The sequence below is a fragment of the Rousettus aegyptiacus genome, unplaced genomic scaffold (genome assembly GCF_014176215.1).
Source record: "Rousettus aegyptiacus isolate mRouAeg1 unplaced genomic scaffold, mRouAeg1.p scaffold_m13_p_3, whole genome shotgun sequence".
In the NCBI taxonomy this organism is placed as follows: Eukaryota; Metazoa; Chordata; class Mammalia; order Chiroptera; family Pteropodidae; genus Rousettus; species Rousettus aegyptiacus.
This window is the reverse complement of record NW_023416306.1, coordinates 56,497,370-56,515,855: the sequence shown is the minus strand read 5'-3', so window position 1 is coordinate 56,515,855 and position 18,486 is coordinate 56,497,370. Positions and strand designations below refer to the sequence as shown.

Sequence of the window (18,486 nt, the reverse complement as noted above, 5' to 3'; positions counted from 1 at the left end):
ACTAACCTGAAGTTAATAATCAGCAGAATTATCCTCAGCTATGCCTAAATATAACCCTCCCTTCTTGAGAATGTTTAATTGATTCAAAACTATGATTTTCACTGACTAGAGCAGAATAAGAGGTCCCTAAGATCTTTATACCAAGTCAAGTTTCTTGAACTGTTTTTAGATTATTTTCATAGTACTCCTTTTTTTAAAAAAGTATTTTGAAATAGACAACTGGCTTATTGTTACCACAGAAAAACAATTTTAGATTGCCCCATCACATTGCATTTGTGATTAGATGATCCATTTTGAGAACTTTTAAAAAATCTTGCCATAAAGTCATCTGTTTGATGCAAAACTAATCAAGCATACATTCTTCTCCTTTATGCAAGTATTATGATCCATTTTAAGAAGATTTTTCATTTTAATTCACTTTCTTTACGGATATATGGCTTCTTTATAACATATCCTGAACAGGATCTACATATCTATCAATCTGTTATCTGACTATTTACCTATTTATCTATATTAAGGGATTTTTTCAGTTCTTTACATTTTAAAAGTACCTTTACCTGAACTATAAATAAAATTAAAATACATGTTTTAGAAATTTTAGATGGTATTTAGGAGCCTCAGAGATCTGTAGAAAAATGAGCAAAAATTGTTATTTTAAAACTCCAGAATCAGTTTTATTTAGACTATGTAGAAACTCAAGAGTTTAATGGGAAAAGTAAGGATTCTTAATAACCAATTTTTTTTTTTTTTTATCCATAACGTTATCAGAAAGGATTGAAATAATTTATCGTAAGTTTAAAGGCACTTTAGCTCCAATCATCATCTTTTGGAAATACTTACTGAAAAGCAGCAAACAAGGTTTAGTGGTTTTCTGTGAATAAGTCATCTTTTCAATGCAAGATGCAGTTAATTTACAGCATGGCTATCTAAAGATTAAAAATCATGATTTCCTAGTGGATTTTTTTGCCCCCAAAGCCAGATAAGTTTACTTTCTTAAGCATAAAAATAAGCAGTATATCTTTTCAATAAATCTGCTAGCACTGTAGGGCAGCTGTTAACCAAACAGAGCTGGATAGGGTTACTGGAACAATCTCTGAAGGGCAGAGCTGATGATTCGGAGATCTGGGAAGAATTTGTTTCAGCTTGTTTTCAGTGCATTCCTCACTCTATTCAGATATGGTAAAGTACTTTAAATGCCAGTACTCTGAGTTTAAAATAAAAGTAGAAATTCTTATCAACTCATTCTAAACAATGCCACTTTGAATAAAACAAAGCTAGTAAACATCTAAAACTGAATACCTTGATGCTTCTAAACATAAGTCAGGGACAATGTTTGTAAGGTGGGGCCTTTCTCCTCTAAACTGCATGTCTTTTACGTTTTGCAAACTGCATGCTTACAGTTATTCTTTTACTCAATGCAGATTATTTGCTATGTTGCATTAAAAAAAAGCTTTTTTATTTTCTTTCTAAAATATATCTCTCTATTGAACATTAACGTTTGCTTTTATTGCAGCTCAATTTGTACTCTAATAATAGCTAATTGTTATGTTCTAAGCACTTGTTTCTCTTGTATGCTTTAATTAATAGAGAAGCATATTGCAATAGCTTTTTCTAAAAAAAAGTCTAGGAATTTTGCTTTTCAGAGTAAGGTTTTCTTTTGCTTTTTTTTTTTTTTCTTTAAGTTGCCTCTTGGGAAAGTAAGGTTAATGCCATGTACAGTACTAGTTTGCATGTGTTCATTTAAATACTAAAATCTGTAGTACTGCTCGATCCATATCTGACTGCTAGGTTTCAATTGACAGCTGAGGATTTGTGACTGGACCATGAATCAAAACGGCAGGCATTTATACCCCAGTACCAGTGAGGATACATTGGGAATTACTTGGCAAAGGTAACATTTTAATTATTTCCAACCCTACACTTACACTTAAAAATTACATGAGCTAAGTGTTTGTTTTTAATTAGCTTTGTAGAAAATATATGTTAAAAATTTAGTTGTTTTGGCTATACCATCCCTCTTTCCCTACCCTCTTCCTTTATTTCTTATGTAAATGAAACTTCACATTAATTTGGGACTATAGCATATGCTAATTAATCATTGGAATGTTTAAGTGTTGTCAAATGTTTTAAACAATCATATATTATTCTCGAAGAAGGGGATTTAACACTTAGAGTTTAGGACTAGAAATATGAAATCAGTTCTAGGGAAGATTTTTTAGCTATCTGAGGATAAAGCATTGGGCCTTTTACATTATACATTTTCTCATTTCAGCTCTTTCCTGGACTGTTAACTTTAAGCCATTTACTATTTATTTATTCCCCTGTCAGAGGGGAAAAGGTAGAAGAAAATGTTTAGATTAGCCAATTTAACCGTTATTAGCAGCACTCATAAGTTCTAGAGTGGGAAGATTGTTGGAATCAATAGCTAAAGAAGGAGTTTAATTTAAGGTTTTAAATTCTGTTTGTACATTGATGTGAATCATTGAGAACTGACTATATTTGGTTGGCTGAGAAAAATTTTTCTAAAATTTCGTTTTCAAGATTAGTTTTGATATTGTCTCATATGGTTTTAGAAAGTAAGTAGTGCTACATCAGCTTCTTATGTATTCTTTTAATAAAGAACAAGTTGTGTCAAACAACAAATAATTAAAATTCATGGTATAATCATACGTAATAAGAGATAAAAATTTACAGATGAGAGTGAGGTAATCCCAAAAGGAGTTCACCAAAAGTAGAGCCAACATAATTTTCCAGCCCTGCTGCGTTTGTAATCCTCTCTTCACTGAACGTGGCTCTATTAAAAGTACATTCTCAGATATCAGTTATCAATGGGCTGCCCATCTCCATATTGCTTGATAGAAACTGCTGACAAGTAGAGTTTAAAATAATTAAATTAATAAAATGTTCACTTTTACTCAGGTAAAAACTCAGAAAATTAGTTGTACTCTTTTAAAAACGAGTTTTTATTCACTACCTAAAATGAATGCAATATGACTTTTTCTCCTTTTAAAGATTGGTATGACATCCACTTTACAATGTGTACCTTTTTACATATTTTCATTTTTTTCCCCAAAGAAATATGTAATTTCTCCTCTTGGAAAAAATACAATATATACTTATGAAAAAGAAGATAGATACTCTCAATGAAAGCATCTGAAATAAAGTCTTAATAATTAATACTCTTAATTAAATTCAGGGAAATTGTTTTGTTTAAATAGTCTTAAATATTTTTAAATTAATATAATTGGATTGATAACACTATGTTAGGATTTAGTTTTATTAAATAACTTCCTTATATTCCATGATCTGTTAGCAAAATGTCCCATGTCTGCATACATACCTTAACGGTTTACAAGAATTGCAAATTAGATGAAGTGTAGTTGTGTTTTTTAATGTGGCTAGAGCTGTGTAAACTTTCACATATGTGGATTACTGATTAACATTTACTTATCTAAAACAGGATATCACCTCTAAAGTACATTAAAGCCAAATAAGTACATAAATTATTAGAGATTTAAAATATAACAGCGTCTTGTTTCTAGTAATTTTTCAAAGAAAAAAATTGATATCTCGAAAAAGGAAAAGGTGAGTGGACAATGAATCCCCACAGAACACATGTATCAGAGTGAGTTAACATGATGACTAAACTCAGTTCTTAGGAGAACATTGTTCATGTTACAAATCCCCTTCTTGGTGAAAAATTGGTGTAGTAATCAGTTTCAGGTCATGATAAGTCAGAAAAAAACTCAGAATTCATTTAGTTAAGATGTCTTTTTTCCTCATTCTCAAAATACTAATTTTTTTTTATTAGTAGGTAATGATATTTAGAATGGCCTTAATGCTTCAAAAAGTTTTAAAAAGCTAACTTTTAGTTTGTTTCTTCCCTTTTTATCATGATTCAGAAGGCATGTAATTCATAATGGTAGGCTTCACATTCATATGTTCAACAGATATTTATTGAATCTCTTTGATGAGCTGTTCCAAATGCTGTGCGAGTGATATAGATGCTCACAGTTCTTGAATTCTAAGTATAATACAGTTTGGAATAAAAGCACTCAAATAAGACAGCACTTTGTTTTGCTTTGTTATAGTTTTCAAAAATAGGCACAAGTAATGTCCAACATTTGATAATAGAAATAGGCCATGTCTGTGGCACAACATATTCCTAATTTGTTTATGGTTTATAATTTGTGTCCTGTGGTTATTTATGAAACTTAATTTTTTTTTCTAGAAAGGATATAGAAAAAAGGAAATCATAAATGTCTGTAACACTACTATTTTTAAGGCAGATAACAGTCATCTAAAAGCATCAGTGTAGTGCTGTAACTTTAAAATTATCTGAATAAATTGAAAATATGTGAGCTATGTAGATAATATTCAACCGAAGAATTAAATAATTTGCCTTATAAAAAACGTCATAATGGAATAAAGAAAATATCAGAGTTTTCTTTTTGTTGTGGTTGTTGCTTTTTGTTTTTCACAAAAGGTAATCCCTGGAGACTTTGTAGTAGAAAAGCCAAAGGAGGTGTTTGGTTTTGCTTTGTGTTTCGACTTCACTTCGTTTTATTCTGTTTGGTTGTTGTTTGTTGCCATTACTTTCCTCATGCAATCACTTGCCATGGTCGTCCCCATTTCTGCTTTATACGAATCCTCCTGTGGAGGTGTTTTTATGTCAAATGCAGCAACTTTTGGGGGATTGAAAAATCTCAGTGCTGAGGGAGCTGTGCAAGTATAATCAAAGCTGCATGATTTCTCCCATCCTCCTCCTTGCCAGTGCCCCTACTCCAAGTACAAACATTCCCTTAGGAACCAAAGCTGACTCCTTTAGAAAGTTTTCACAGACTTATTAGGTTGCAACCCTGAAGGTGTTTTGTTGTTCTGACCTTAGAATTTTGTGAACCGTGTGTGTGTGTGTGTGTGTGTGTGTGTGTGTGTGTGTGTGTGCATGCGCGCGTGTGCGCACAAATGCACAAACGCGCGAGTTGCTTTCACCTACATGAATTTTTCTGTCTAACTGAAAGGTCAGATATCACAGTTAACCTAGAGAGTAATCTGTTGGTGAAGGGCTCACTTTTGCTTGAGTCAGGAGGGGCTCAGCTCTTAGGAGGGGAATAGGTGATGAATTGCTTATATTGTTCATAAGGGTACTGTTGTGTCTATGCTTTGTCCTCTGATGTGGACAAATTATATTGTTGCATATGTGAGTTATGTGGGGATAAACAAATACAGCAGTTAACTCCCTAACTGGCTTTATTTCTTAAAACTATAGCCAGAACATAGCTTGTACTATCAAATATGAAAGAGCAATATAATTGAATGAAAAAGAAAGCCGAAGGACAATCCAAGAATAATATAAACATAAGTTATTTTAAAACGTTGGAGGGAGTGCTTTATGCAAAAGAGAAACTGGATTTATTGTTTCATTCCCTCTTCTCCCCCTTCACCCCTTTCAGGAAAAGGCAAAGCTACAAGTGAGTGGCTGTATGTGTCTGATGGCTTATATAAACATAGAAGAAGCCTTCAGATGGCTAAAATAAACACGCGCGTGTTACTGAAGGATATGTTTACACAAACCATTTGCTCAGCCTCTGAAATAATGAATAAATGAAGATTTTACTGAAATAATTGGAAGGATTTTTGTGTTTCTACTGATGCCATAATTGAATGGCACCAAAGAGACTTTTATCAGTTATTTTCCATGTTACATGTGTTAGCAGTTCCTTTCTATGAGTTGAATACTTCATTCTGTAGTTACTTTACACATGTTTTTGTAAGAAATTGTCGTTTATTACTGCAATTCTGGAGAGTTGCTTGATTTCCCAGGAGAAGTTTAGCAGCCAGTAAAGATTATTTGGATCTGGTTCGTCAGGAGAGGGAGGGGCAAAAAGGAAGGAGTAATAACGTTCGTTTTATACATATAATCTTATTTGCATAACAGTGTCCCGAACCCACCATTTTACTTGCTTTGTCTATAAAATTTTCTTTGTAAAATATATATTCTCAATGACTTAAGAATGAATATTTAAACAAAAAAAATCTGCAATACAGTGTTGCAAACTATGTTTGTATAAAAATATATGTGTATGTGTGTATGTATGTGTGTGCATATGGTACATGTGTATACATGGGTGTATATATATAAATATAAGTACATATGCATGTGTGTATATATGTGTACACACACAGACATATACATATGGCACTTGTATGATAAGCGCAGAATCCATAGGTAGTATTAAGAGTTAACTTTCATTTCAACATTATACTTAGACCATCTCTACGAATTCACTAGGTTAGCATTTCCTGCTTTCAGTTTGTTATCTTGACATATAACTACAGTACAACAGCTGGGTTGTTCCTGGAGTTCCTGGGGGGAGCTTTATTCTCAGAGTACTGAATTTCCTTTTCAGCTGTCAGCTCTAAAGTGTGTTCAAAATGTTCAACTTTTTACACACCATTCTGGGCCCCTAGCACCACTCAGGGACTATGATAGAAATGCTGATAAGGTAGATGAACTGAAGAATCTTTGGTTTAAGAAGGAAAATTGCAAAAGCCAAAATTACACATGACCATTGTTTGGTAAAAGGGCTGCTAACAAGTGTCACTCTTTGTATTTGAATAATCTAGTTAAAAGAATTATGCCATTCTCATCAAAATCATTTGCACTTGTTATAAAATCAAAGATAAAAATGTTATTGTTTTTAAAAATGATCTTATATGGTGTTCACCCATTGCAATATCTGTGATCTGGCTGTTGAAAAACACACTGGGATTTGTTGTAGTTTTACCTAACTTTCTCCATTTGTAAAGAAAGATTTGCACAACACAACGTTTCCTTTTTATCTAGGAAACTCTTCAGAACACTTCCTAAGAAATTAATTGTATTCCAGCCAGACTTGCATGCTGCCATCCCACAGGAAATGGGTCAGCAATCCATTAAGATGCCATTAGATAATCTAATTTGGAACTTAATCTCTAAATTAACCATGCTCCATACTTGAAGCATACTTGAGAGAAAGAAAAAAAGTTTACGTTTGAATCGATAGGGGAGCCGAAGCGTGAAGAAGGCTGTTTGTTTTTTCTGTAGCTGTGGTCACGTCTCAAGCCGTCTGGTAACCAGGAGAAACCAGACATGATGTAATTCCAGATTGAACTTGAACTTCAGGGACTTAGGATAGGGAAACAATGGACCATAGGAATCAATAATGTCCATTTTCCACATGATTATGTTTGGAGCTCTAAGTTAACCTTTACGGGAGAAGCAGCAGGATCTGTTGTGTGACCAAAATGAGAGGATCCAGAGACAAGATGTTAGAGGAAAGAAAACAACTTTTTCCGTGATATTTTCTGAGCAGCACTGCAGATTCCAGCAGGATTAGAAAAGTTCCCGCTCTGCAGTAAACCGGTGGCCTGTTCAGAGCACTCTTTGTTCGCTTAGGTAGGACAAACTTAATCTTACGTTTCCTGTCAGATGATTTTTGGCAGCACTACAGGAGAGGGAGGAGCGAGATTCAGAAAATTCCCAAATGTAAACCTTGCTGATTAACCCTTTGCAATGAAAGGAAGTATGTTAAACACCTACTTTATTGGAAGATGTTTTATGTAAAGTGCCATATTTGCATATGTATTCCGTCTCTAAGAAATCGGCTCCATTGGCAGTCAAGGCACCGCTTATTGACTTACCTTTTCTGATTCTCGTGATTGCTAGTGCTGTTAGTAGGTATATAGTGAATTTTTAGCCATATTTTCTTAAATAAGAAAACGTAGAATGAGTAGATATAATAATAAGCATAATAACAAATTACAAAGGAGAAGAGGAACGGCAAAAGCCTATTTAAGTGCAAGAAATTGAAGAACACAGATTTCGAATATTCAGAAACTTCAGAAAGTTACAATTATCCTCTCCTTTGTTCCTTTTTGTTTTACGTGGTTGCAGACTTTTTTGCCCCTGTGAACAGAGTAGCAGGCGTAATATAGAAATATGTTCAGTTCCTCAGTCATTTGTGATTTTATACTTAAAAATTCTGATATAAATAGGTTTTTTTTTTTTCATTTAGAGGTGAAATTGTGCAAATAACAATGATTTTTGCTTTTAAGTGAAAATCATTTGGGAAAGAATCACTTCTTGCTTTTGTATAAAACTCAACGTTTCTATTTAACTTAGTATGCTTTGGGTGATTTTCCCTAGTGAAAGGCACTGTTTGGAAGCACTGTTTTTGTAGAGAATTTTGTCTGCTGTTGAAGACTCACATATGCTAATAAGGGGAGCAGTAGCGCTTGTGACAATAGCACTGAAAAGAAGCCCAGGGATAGAAACGAATACAGACTACAGAAAGGGAATGGAAATCCACTTGCCGGATTCTCTGCTGTGGTACAGTCTGTGGGAGGAAATCAAATAACTACTTTGAGCCTGATAATTCTATATTTTTTAATTGGCTAAAACCTCCCACAGCTACATAAGTTGTCGCATATGTATGTGTGTGTGTGTACTGTAATTTATTTACAAATAGTCGTCTTCATAATGATTCTTTCGTTTTCAGTTCTGAAACATGAAAAATATCAAACAATTCTTTACAGATCTTCTTGATTTGGCCTATTTTAGGAAAGGGTATTTTTCTTATGTCTAAATTAAACATTTTCAGGAAGTAAGTTTTTATTACTTTAAGCTATAGATTGCCTTGCTGAAGGGTCTTCTAGGATTTTGTAGGAGCGTTTTGCTAAAAGAGTACAGTAATTGCACTGAGTACATTTAATATTTAGTTGCAGTGGTCCCATACATAAGAGCTCTTCTTGCCCTGTGTTCTTCATTAGATAAAATATTCCATTGGCATTTGCCATTATTTTACTTTGAAAATGCTGGTATTTACACATGGTAAAGTTAACATTCAATCCAGCATGGTTGGATAACAAAACACATCTGAAACAATTGAATATAAATTAATGAGCTTCGACGACCTACTGTTTTGATATGTTATTTTAAAACTGTTGGTCCCCAAGGAGTAGCAATAAAGAAGGCTATTTACCTACTTAGTTAAGAAACAAATACATTTCTCTTTCATTACTAGGAAGTGCTATTGCTTGCAGTTAGAATAATTCCATGAGCCACCTGCAGTTTATGATATTTGGTGTTTCCCAGAGAGCCCACAAGAGTACTTTGCAGTTCAGGTAAGAGCTGGCCAGGGAGCTTTCCGATACAGATTATTACAAATAGTAATAATCATTAGAAATCATCTTACATGCAAATAGGATCATTCAGATGGCAATAATGAGACTTTAAAATGGAGGAAATAAATCAAAGAAACCCAAGACCTGTGTAAAGCACTTTGGATATCTTATTATCTTACCTCTAGACTAGTCTCATCTGAAGTAGAACTCAAGCAAATTATTGACATAGCCACATCTGTACACACGAAAAATGGCAAATATTATGTTCACCTGGATAAAATACAGTTATTTATGTTGAAGGTTGAAGTCAAGAATTATACTTCTGTGGGAATTTCAATGTTTCTAAGTGATATGGACCTTAATTTATAGAACCTTAGACATACTTCAGGGATAATATCCCATGATAAAAGTAAAGTGTGTTTCTTGAGGAGGTAAAGTGTAGTGGGTAAAAACATAAATCCTAGAACAACACTACTAGAGGTCAAATCCTGGTTTTTACAACTTAATAACAATATGAGTTGGGCAAGACATTTAATTTCCTACTTCAGCTTCCTCACATGTAAAATCAGAAAAATAGTGGTGCTTTTCTCAGAGATTTGTTTTGAGGATTGAAAACTTTAAAGTAGGTCAACCATATAGAACAGAACAGTGCCTGGCATACAAGTTATTATACTGTTATACAAGTATTAGCACCTAGTCTATTATATTAAGTACCATTTTCTTTGTTTTAATATATTAATGAATTCTTAAATGTATTATTAATATATAACATATATATATAGAGTAATTCTTAAATACATAGATACTTAAATACTACCCGTATATTCCTTCCACATGTCTTGAGTGAGCATTTTTTTCACAAGACACTCTCTGCAGCCTTTGTATTATATTGAAGTAAGTAGCCAGTCCAGATGCACACACATACAATCTAAGACAGCATGGTTTCTAACTTAATTAACCTGCATTTGATTGTTTTTTCCAGGCAGATTTTAGCTACTAATAGGGAAAGTTGTTTATTGTTGCATTTTGGGAGAGATACTAATATCTGGGTGTTAATATTGTAGAAATAAAATTAGTAGTATTTAGCCAAGGAAGTAAAACGTTTTTCTTCTTGGGGATATTTAAAACAGGAACAAAGGAATTAAAGACAAATCTTTTTTTTAAATTAAGATATTTATTTATTTATTATCCATGCTTCTGGGCCATTGCTTTTTGTTATTGATATCTATAAGTAATGTGGCTACTGATACAGTTGAAGTATGTATGAATATATGCAGTTCTTTGCATTTCATTTCTATAATATTTTTTAAGCTTTTTGAAAGAGGTCTTACTATCTTTGAAGTAAATATGATAGTCTTATGATTAAATCAATGTGTAAAACCTGAATGAGTGATGTTATTACTTCCCTTAAATGTATTAGTATACTGAATACTTTGACATTTTATAAAACGTTTGACAAAAAGTTTTCCCAACCTATTATCAGATAAACACAGACTAGTAATGAATTTTGCCATTCTAGAGAAAGCTCTTATTGTTTTAATCGCCTAAGACTGATCAGTTGAAGTGAAGCCTTTTTTTTTTTTTTTCATTTCCTACTCAACTTTTGACTCCATGTATGTTTATCACCCCATGGTTCCTGGGTGGTGACTCAGGGACCAAATTTTTTTTTTGGCCTAGAAGACACAGCACAGAATATATTATTTTTAAAAGTACAACCATTAAATGATGACTTGCCCAGAGCAATTTTCTTTCTTTCGTTGAAAAGTATAAAGTCTGTTTACTCCTTGTAGATGTGAAGACCATCTATCTTATCCAGTTTATCAGGATAAGAAATATATAAATAACATATCATTTTCAAAAGGAAGAAGTGGATATTTTCTTCTTTAATTTTCACCGTAGAGTCACTCTAATAGAACTTGAACTATTATTGAACTAGATTTGTTTTCAGAGGAGATAGATGCTTCAAATTTCAGTGTTGCTTGATCACCCAGACCAACCACTTATTCTATGTACAAGCCCACTGCAGCATTAGCTAGGTTATGATAGAGCCGTACAGAGCATGAGAAATTCACTGTCTACTGAAGCAAATTCACTTTGCCTTCAAAAACTCCATTCAAAAGTCCTTTCTAATGTTGGGTCAATATATGACTTCCCAGAAAAGCAGCATAATATAGTTAAATAGTCATGGAAATCAGACAGAACTGATTCATATCTGAGGTTTAGGTAGATAACTTTGGCCAAGTTACTTAAGCTCTTTAAATCTCAGTTTTCTCATCTGTGAAATAGGGATAATGATGGCAATTTCAAGGGTTCACTGAGAGTATTAAGTAACATAGCATATGTATAAAACATTGAATATGGTACCTTGCTCTTAGCATGCTACCTCAGCATGTTTATCTTCTGGAAATTTCTCCCTTGTGCTAATTCTTTCCACCTGAACCATACAGAAGAAGTCTGCATTTCTTTCCAGCTCAGCTATTCTGTCTTACCTGTCTCACTTTAGCTGTTCCTTAAATTACTTTATTTGGTGAGTTTCATTGCCAAAGAAATGCCATAGAGTTTGTTTCTCTTGAAGAGTGGTGCCTAGAAGAAACACAGTTTTTCAGAGGTAATCCGATCACTATAAAATGAAGAAGGACCATTGCCTACCATTAATGCAGCTCCAGGTCAAAATTGTTTGTTTCTTCTTCCCTTTCTGAGACCACCACATTTGGTCAGAATAATGTGAAGATATTATCTATGATATCAGATGTTTTATCCTTTAAAATTTTATATGCATAGAGTAGAAGTCATTAGGGTGAATTCTGCTTAATGTTAAGGTACTGTCAAAATCTTTTTTTGCTTTTTTTTTGTGTCGGATATTTCTCGAAATCCTCAGGTTTTTTTTTTAATGATATGACCTTTATATATTTTCTAAAGATGTGCTTTCAACTTTCAGTCATACTCATCTTCTATTTGACAAAAAAAAAAAAAGTTTGTTTGACAATGGAAAATGTAATAAAAACAGAGTAAATGCATGCTTGATATATTGCTGAAGTAGATGAATTTGACCTTACATATTTTGAAATCTTTCAATTTTATTCTCATTTATCTTAGTAAATAGAGGCAGAGGTTGTTGGATTGAACATAAGATTATATAATTCTCATTCCATTATGAATTAATATTATTAATCATTTTACATATAACTAGTTTAAATATGTAAATGAATATGAATATGTGTGTTTATTTTATCCATACTGGTGATCATTGTCATTTATTTAAATGTAGAGAATTAAATATGTAAAAAGCACTCTTACATTTTTACCTGAAAAACTATGCAATTTGAAGCATTGTTTTTTGAAATTAAATGATCGAGGTTATTTTGTTCGATTGAACATTTTTCTTTACATTTTTATCATAATCTTTGAATTCATTTTACCTGATTTTTCTCAATGGGACTACCAAAAAACTCTAAAAAATGTCTGTACCTTATAGTTTTCAACTTAACTTACAAATTGGCAATAAGAGACTTGTAAAACTCATATATGGAGTCTGCATAGTGTTAATCTTTGAGATTTATTTTCCCCCAAAGATTCATAAACAGTATTGACAAATATCTTGTACATTGCAGTTTTGACATGGTTTAATGTAGGATGAGAGGTTTGAAAGGTTTAAGTAAACATCTAAATTAAATTTGTTAGATATTCTACAGACATGATTCTGTTAGTCACTAGTATCGATTTATTTTTATTAAGTATTTTCCAATGAACAATAATATATATCTCTTCTAAAGAACTGAGTAAGAAAGCTTTTCAAAATAAACCCTGAATTCTTATCTTTTCTGCCATTAGTAGATAGACTTTTCCATTTAAGGAGTCATATCTATTTTCAATCTTTAAAATGTAATTTATTTTTGTAAATTATGCAATCTCTAGATGACTTTCTAGAGCCCTTTTCATTTGATACTCTTACCGATTTTGCGAAGTGATGTACTCATTGACATTATTTTTTACTGTCAAGAATTATCAATTTTAGCTAGTCTTTCATTTTGTTTTCCATATATCCTATTTCAGGTTAAAAATAATGGATATCCATTTTCGTAATTTATTTTATTTGTTAAGAAATGGTTAATATCAGCTATGGCCAGACTTTTGATAAAATGATCTTACCTTTCAGTCAGAAAGATAATCTTAAGTACAGATGATTATGATATGAAGTAATAAGTGCTGTAATAGTACTATGTAACAAAGTGTGGTGGAAGTGCAATTGAGGAGAAAATAAGTTTCATGATTCATCATGTAACATTTTTCCCAATTAGTAGTGCAAAGTGCAGAAATAATTGTTGAAGAGGTATGTGTGGGAAGAAAGAAATATGTGAAAGCAATTAAGTTTCTTAGAAAAGGTTTCAATAACAACTATTGTTATTCTTTATAATTATGATTCTTCATCAGATAAGGACATATCTTTTTAGTCTGAATTATTCCTTGTTTGAATTACTATTTAATTTTTCCTGAATAATCAATTTTTGTTAATGCTAAGCATCTCTAATTTTTAAGTTTGGTGATGCCTTTTTTTTTAATTTTTAATAGGGGCCAAATCACAGTGTATTTGTGAAAATATATGATTATGAGCAGCACTTAAAAATTGCAGAATTGGGCATGATTGGAACACTTAATTTGTTTGTTTATCCAAACATTATTGAACATTTACCAGTGCTAGGTACTATATTAGATGGAGAGCAAAAGAAGAGGTGGACTTTGCTATCATGGAGCTCATTGTCTAACCATAAAATCCCTTGAGCATAAAATATCATTGTGAATTTTTGTTATTGTTGAAATATTAACTCAAATATGTACCAAAACAGGTGGTAATAAGCCACATTTTGTTTAGAGTTATCACCAGAGTAGATAAAATTATATTAGCAAATTCTATTTTTAAATCCAAGCTTTTTTTTTTGGACAAAATCATTCCTTCAAGTTAATATTCCATAAAGATTTTTATACCTTTGGAATTCAAGTGTGAAAAAATGAGGGTGTCTAAATTGATAGCTACAATAATAGTATCCCTCACCTCATGATTGCAAAAGTAAAAGAGAGGATACTAAATTAATTTTAAAACACTGAAATTATGTCCTCATGCCCAACCATGACAAAACTGGGTATAGAATTGTCAGTTTGGTGGTTTCTTGGTTCATGATTATTTATGGAGCTGTTACTTAGCGGACACTCATTCCGCGTTGAGTGTTGAAACAAACATTACATCTGATTAGATATACCCCAAAATGTATGTATGGCATGGGTCGTTTTGTGATATGTAGATCTGGTGTTATTTTCTTCCATATGATACTTGTTTAAGGAGAGATTATGCCAGTAGTAATTAGAGGACTGTTTTTCAACCGTTTTTCTTAAATAGCCCCCAATCCAACATAGGTGAAATTCAAGCTGACTTGAGAGAGGCTAGAATCTCATCTGCTTACGTCCTACGTCCTTCAGTACACCTCCCACCCTCCTCTCCAAACTCCCCAAACTCAGAGCAGGTCAGATATGGTAACCTTGCTGATGGGGAAGCTCAGGGAATGCTCAGGCTTCTAGTGTCAGCATTGCAAATAACATGTCCACTGGCCTTCCTGAAAAATGTATGTTTTCATATTGTGAGGGAAATTAAATAACTTTCATTGCAGCATTCAGTTTTATTCAGCTGAAAGGTAAAAAATTCAAACCCATCTTACCACTGAATTGCTTATGAATTAAAAGTAAAACAGGATCAAAGTATAACTGGCAAACTATATTGGTACCACTGTAAATTCTTTGCTTTTTTTTGACAAGAAAATCGTATTGTATTTACATTAAGTAGATCAGATATTTGGGGAAGAATGTCCTCAATCAGGGTTCAGCAATTGTGTATGAGCCTAACCTGAGGTTTTTCTGCTTCGTAATTAGTCTTACCTTCTATGAAAGAAATAGACCATGTAGTATATATATGCATAATGTTTATAATTTAGCATATTTATTTCATAATAAACTAATTTTGGAAAAAGTTATAGTATATTGATGCTTATGGGATTTAGATTTCTAATATTGCTGTAGATTTTAACATTGTATTTTTTCTTTTTCTCTTCCCTCCCTCCTGCCAACAGTCCTGGTACCTGGGCTAGCTTGGTTCCTTTCCAAGTATCAAATAGGACACCCATCCTACCGGCAAATGTCCAAAATTACGGTTTGAACATAATTGGAGAACCTTTCCTTCAAGCAGAAACAAGCAACTGAGGGAAAATGAAATACGACAGTAGTTTAAGAAATTTAAAAAAAAAAAAAGTAAAAGAGGAAGACTGGACAAAACAAACAAAAAGGGAGAAAGGAAAGAAACTGAAGAAAGAAGATAATAGACCAGCAATTGCAGCACTTACAATCACTAATTCCCTTAAGGTTGAAACTGTAATGGCATAAAAAGGGTCGATGATATTTCACTGATGGTAGATCGCAGCCCCTGCAACGTAGCCTTTGTTACATGAAGTCCGCTGGGAAATAGATGTTCTGTCTCTATGACAATATATTTTAACTGACTTTCTAGATGCCTTAATATTTGCATGATAAGCTAGTTTTATTGGTTTAGTATACTTGTTGTTTACGCATGGAATCACTATTCCTGGTTATTTCACCAACGAAGGCTAGGAGGCGGCATCAGAGGTGCTGGGTGACAGAGCCATGAGCCAGCCATTTTATAAGCACTCTGATTTCTAAAAGTTAAAAAAATATATAAAATCTCTGTAGCCTTTAGTTATCAGTACAGATTTATTAAATTTTGGCCCTTAACCCAGCCTTTTCCAGTGTGTAACCCAGTTTGAAATCTTAAAAAAAAAAAAAAAAAAAAAAAAAAAAGGAAAAAAAGAAAAAAAGAAAAAAGAAAAAAAAAACAGTTTGAACACAAAGGCTCTATGGAAGAAATGCCTCTATGTAGGTGAAGTGTTATCTCTGCATGCAACAGTAAAAATTAATATAATATTTTCCCCACAAAAGAAACACTTAACAGAGGCAAGTGCAATTTATAAATTTATATCTAAAGGGGAATCATGATTATAAGTCCTTCAGCCCTTGGACTCTAAATTGAGGGGATTAAAAAAAGAATTTAAAATAATTTTGAACGAATTTATTTTCCCCTCAGTTTTTGAGGGCATTTAAAAGGCATTAAATCAAGACAAATCATGTGCTTGAGAAAAAAAAATTAATGAAAACACAGCACTTATGTTGGTTTAGCTGCAGCCTCCTTGGAGGTAGAATTTATTTATTTAAAATTACTGGTTGCATCAAGAACCCATAGGGTATACAAAAGGTTCTATAAAAATCTGCATTATAGAGACAGAGGCAGGCAAATCCATGTCACAAGGGTAGCTTACAGTTTACAAACTGGGAATGCCAGGGTGTAGGATATAAAAATGCACTCTTGAGAAAACAAATGTAATCAGGGTGCTGATAACTTGCATGGTGCTTTCAGACATTAGCCTTGTTCAACAAATTTCTTGTATTGACAGATCTGTAGTGTGCATGGGCAGACACATTTTGCCTCTATGTCTCTGAAAATTTTAATTAAAAATACTCTTTCCAGTAATCCTAATTTGCACGAAGATATAATGTCCACATTACGTGCCTTGCCTTGAAATCTAAAAAACAAAAACAAAAACAAAAAAACCACAAAAAAACAAAAAGTGACATCACTACACTTGTTTTGCTGCATTTATTATCATTTTAAATCTTTACCATTTTTATGATAAAATATTTTGTACTCCAGACGAAGAAAAATGTGTGACATCATGGATTTTTTAGACAGTTATACCTTTATCTCACATTTATAAAGCATATCATGGCTGTGTATAGTTGCCGCTTAAAAATTGTAATCGACCAGCAATATTTTCAGTATTTTGGTGTTTTTTCTATTAACCTTTCATGTTTTTCATCTTCCAATTAATATTTGGGGGGAGGGGTTTCAAATTTATACGAATTATGCAATACCAAGTTTTGCCTATGTAGGTAGTGCTTTTAGCTGTATTGGTTATTATAGGTAAGTACACAGATTTAAAAAAAAAATAATGTATGCTTTTTTTTGTTTGTTTGTTTTAATTGACCAAAGTGGGTACTGCTATTTTTGCAGTGTGATGAGGTCCTTTTGTGTACTGAGAGATGGACAGGGGATTTTTTTTAATATACATATATATATATTCTGGGGTGGGTGGGAGGATTTTTAACACTTTACAGTGTAGCTGTGAAGCAGTGCACCCTGAGATGGGCCTGGGCTGCAAAGCGACTGTTCTGCCTACTGTGACAAACTTCAACTTACACAGGTTCCCCCTTCTCTAATTTCCCACCTGGGGTGCAAGCTGAACTCATTTCTGGTTTTCATAACAACAACAACAAAAAATAGTAAGAACAAGTGAACACAAGAAATTCTCCTGGAGGCAGACTTGGCTTAAAATGAACTGTCTTATTTTTAATTTTTTTTTTTTTTTTTTTTTTTTTTTGGTGGTGGTAGTTTTTCTTGAGTTTCAAATCCACAGTAGAGAGTGAGCCTGTCTCATATTTGGCAAAGATATCTGTTGAAATATCCACATAGTGGATTTTTCACACTTTAGAGGTTTAACACATGAGCATACCTTCTCCTCCAAAACGCATCATCTCAGCTGGAGGGAGTACTCCCGTATTCTTTGCCCACCACTTCTCTTCCCTATTTCTTCATTTCATTACGATAATATATGATTTACCCGTGACTCACTACTTCAAATGGATGGCAGTATGCTTGAATTTTCTTTTGATACATCCAGAAGATTAAACAGAGTGTTGCTATTATTAAATGTATTTGGACTTAAAAATTAAAATCAAAGTTCAGTTTTTAAAAAACAAAAAAATAAACCTTGTTATGTTTTCATTTTACCTGCCCTTTTAAACTGGGAACCAGAGCAGAAGGCAAATGTAGAATTTTAAGAAATTAATGTTCCTGTGGATGAATAAAGCCCATTAGATGCTGATGGGTTTTTTTTTTTTTTTTTAAGGGATGGTACCTCAAATATATATATTTGATTTAGTTTCCCCTGAGGCATAGAGGGTGAATGGAGACTGATTTTATTTTGCCACCCTTCCCCCAAGTTCCATTGAGGGAATTCATTCCTAGAAGGCAAATCTTTCAGAATTAGTGACACATGGTGGGCTGTCTTGAGGAGCTCCATGACCCCCTTCCTCCAGGCCATGGCCCAATAAAATAAACTGTCCATTGTTCTCACAGCATATCATTTAATAACAAGAACAATGCTTATGGGTCTGGGAATTGTTTTTGATTAGGCCATTCAGTTTGAT

At 33.0% G+C, this 18,486-nt stretch overlaps 1 protein-coding gene across 6 annotated transcripts in view; it reads left to right on the top strand.

Moving 5' to 3' along the window:
* NFIB (nuclear factor I B) overlaps positions 1–18,486 on the top strand; it is a 218,066-nt gene that overhangs the window by 196,249 nt on the left and 3,331 nt on the right. For 4 of the 6 annotated variants that reach the window (XM_016157319.2, XM_016157320.2, XM_036238817.1 and 1 more), the window contains one exon: positions 15,282–18,486. This exon is cut by the window's right edge and continues 3,331 nt beyond it. In XM_016157319.2, the coding sequence (XP_016012805.1) occupies positions 15,282–15,299 (18 nt within the window). In that variant the 3' untranslated portion in view covers positions 15,300–18,486. Of the gene's footprint in view, positions 1–1,802; positions 1,892–15,281 lie in introns of all 6 variants that reach the window. The other 2 variants (XM_016157316.2, XM_016157315.2) reach the window with 1 other exon arrangement.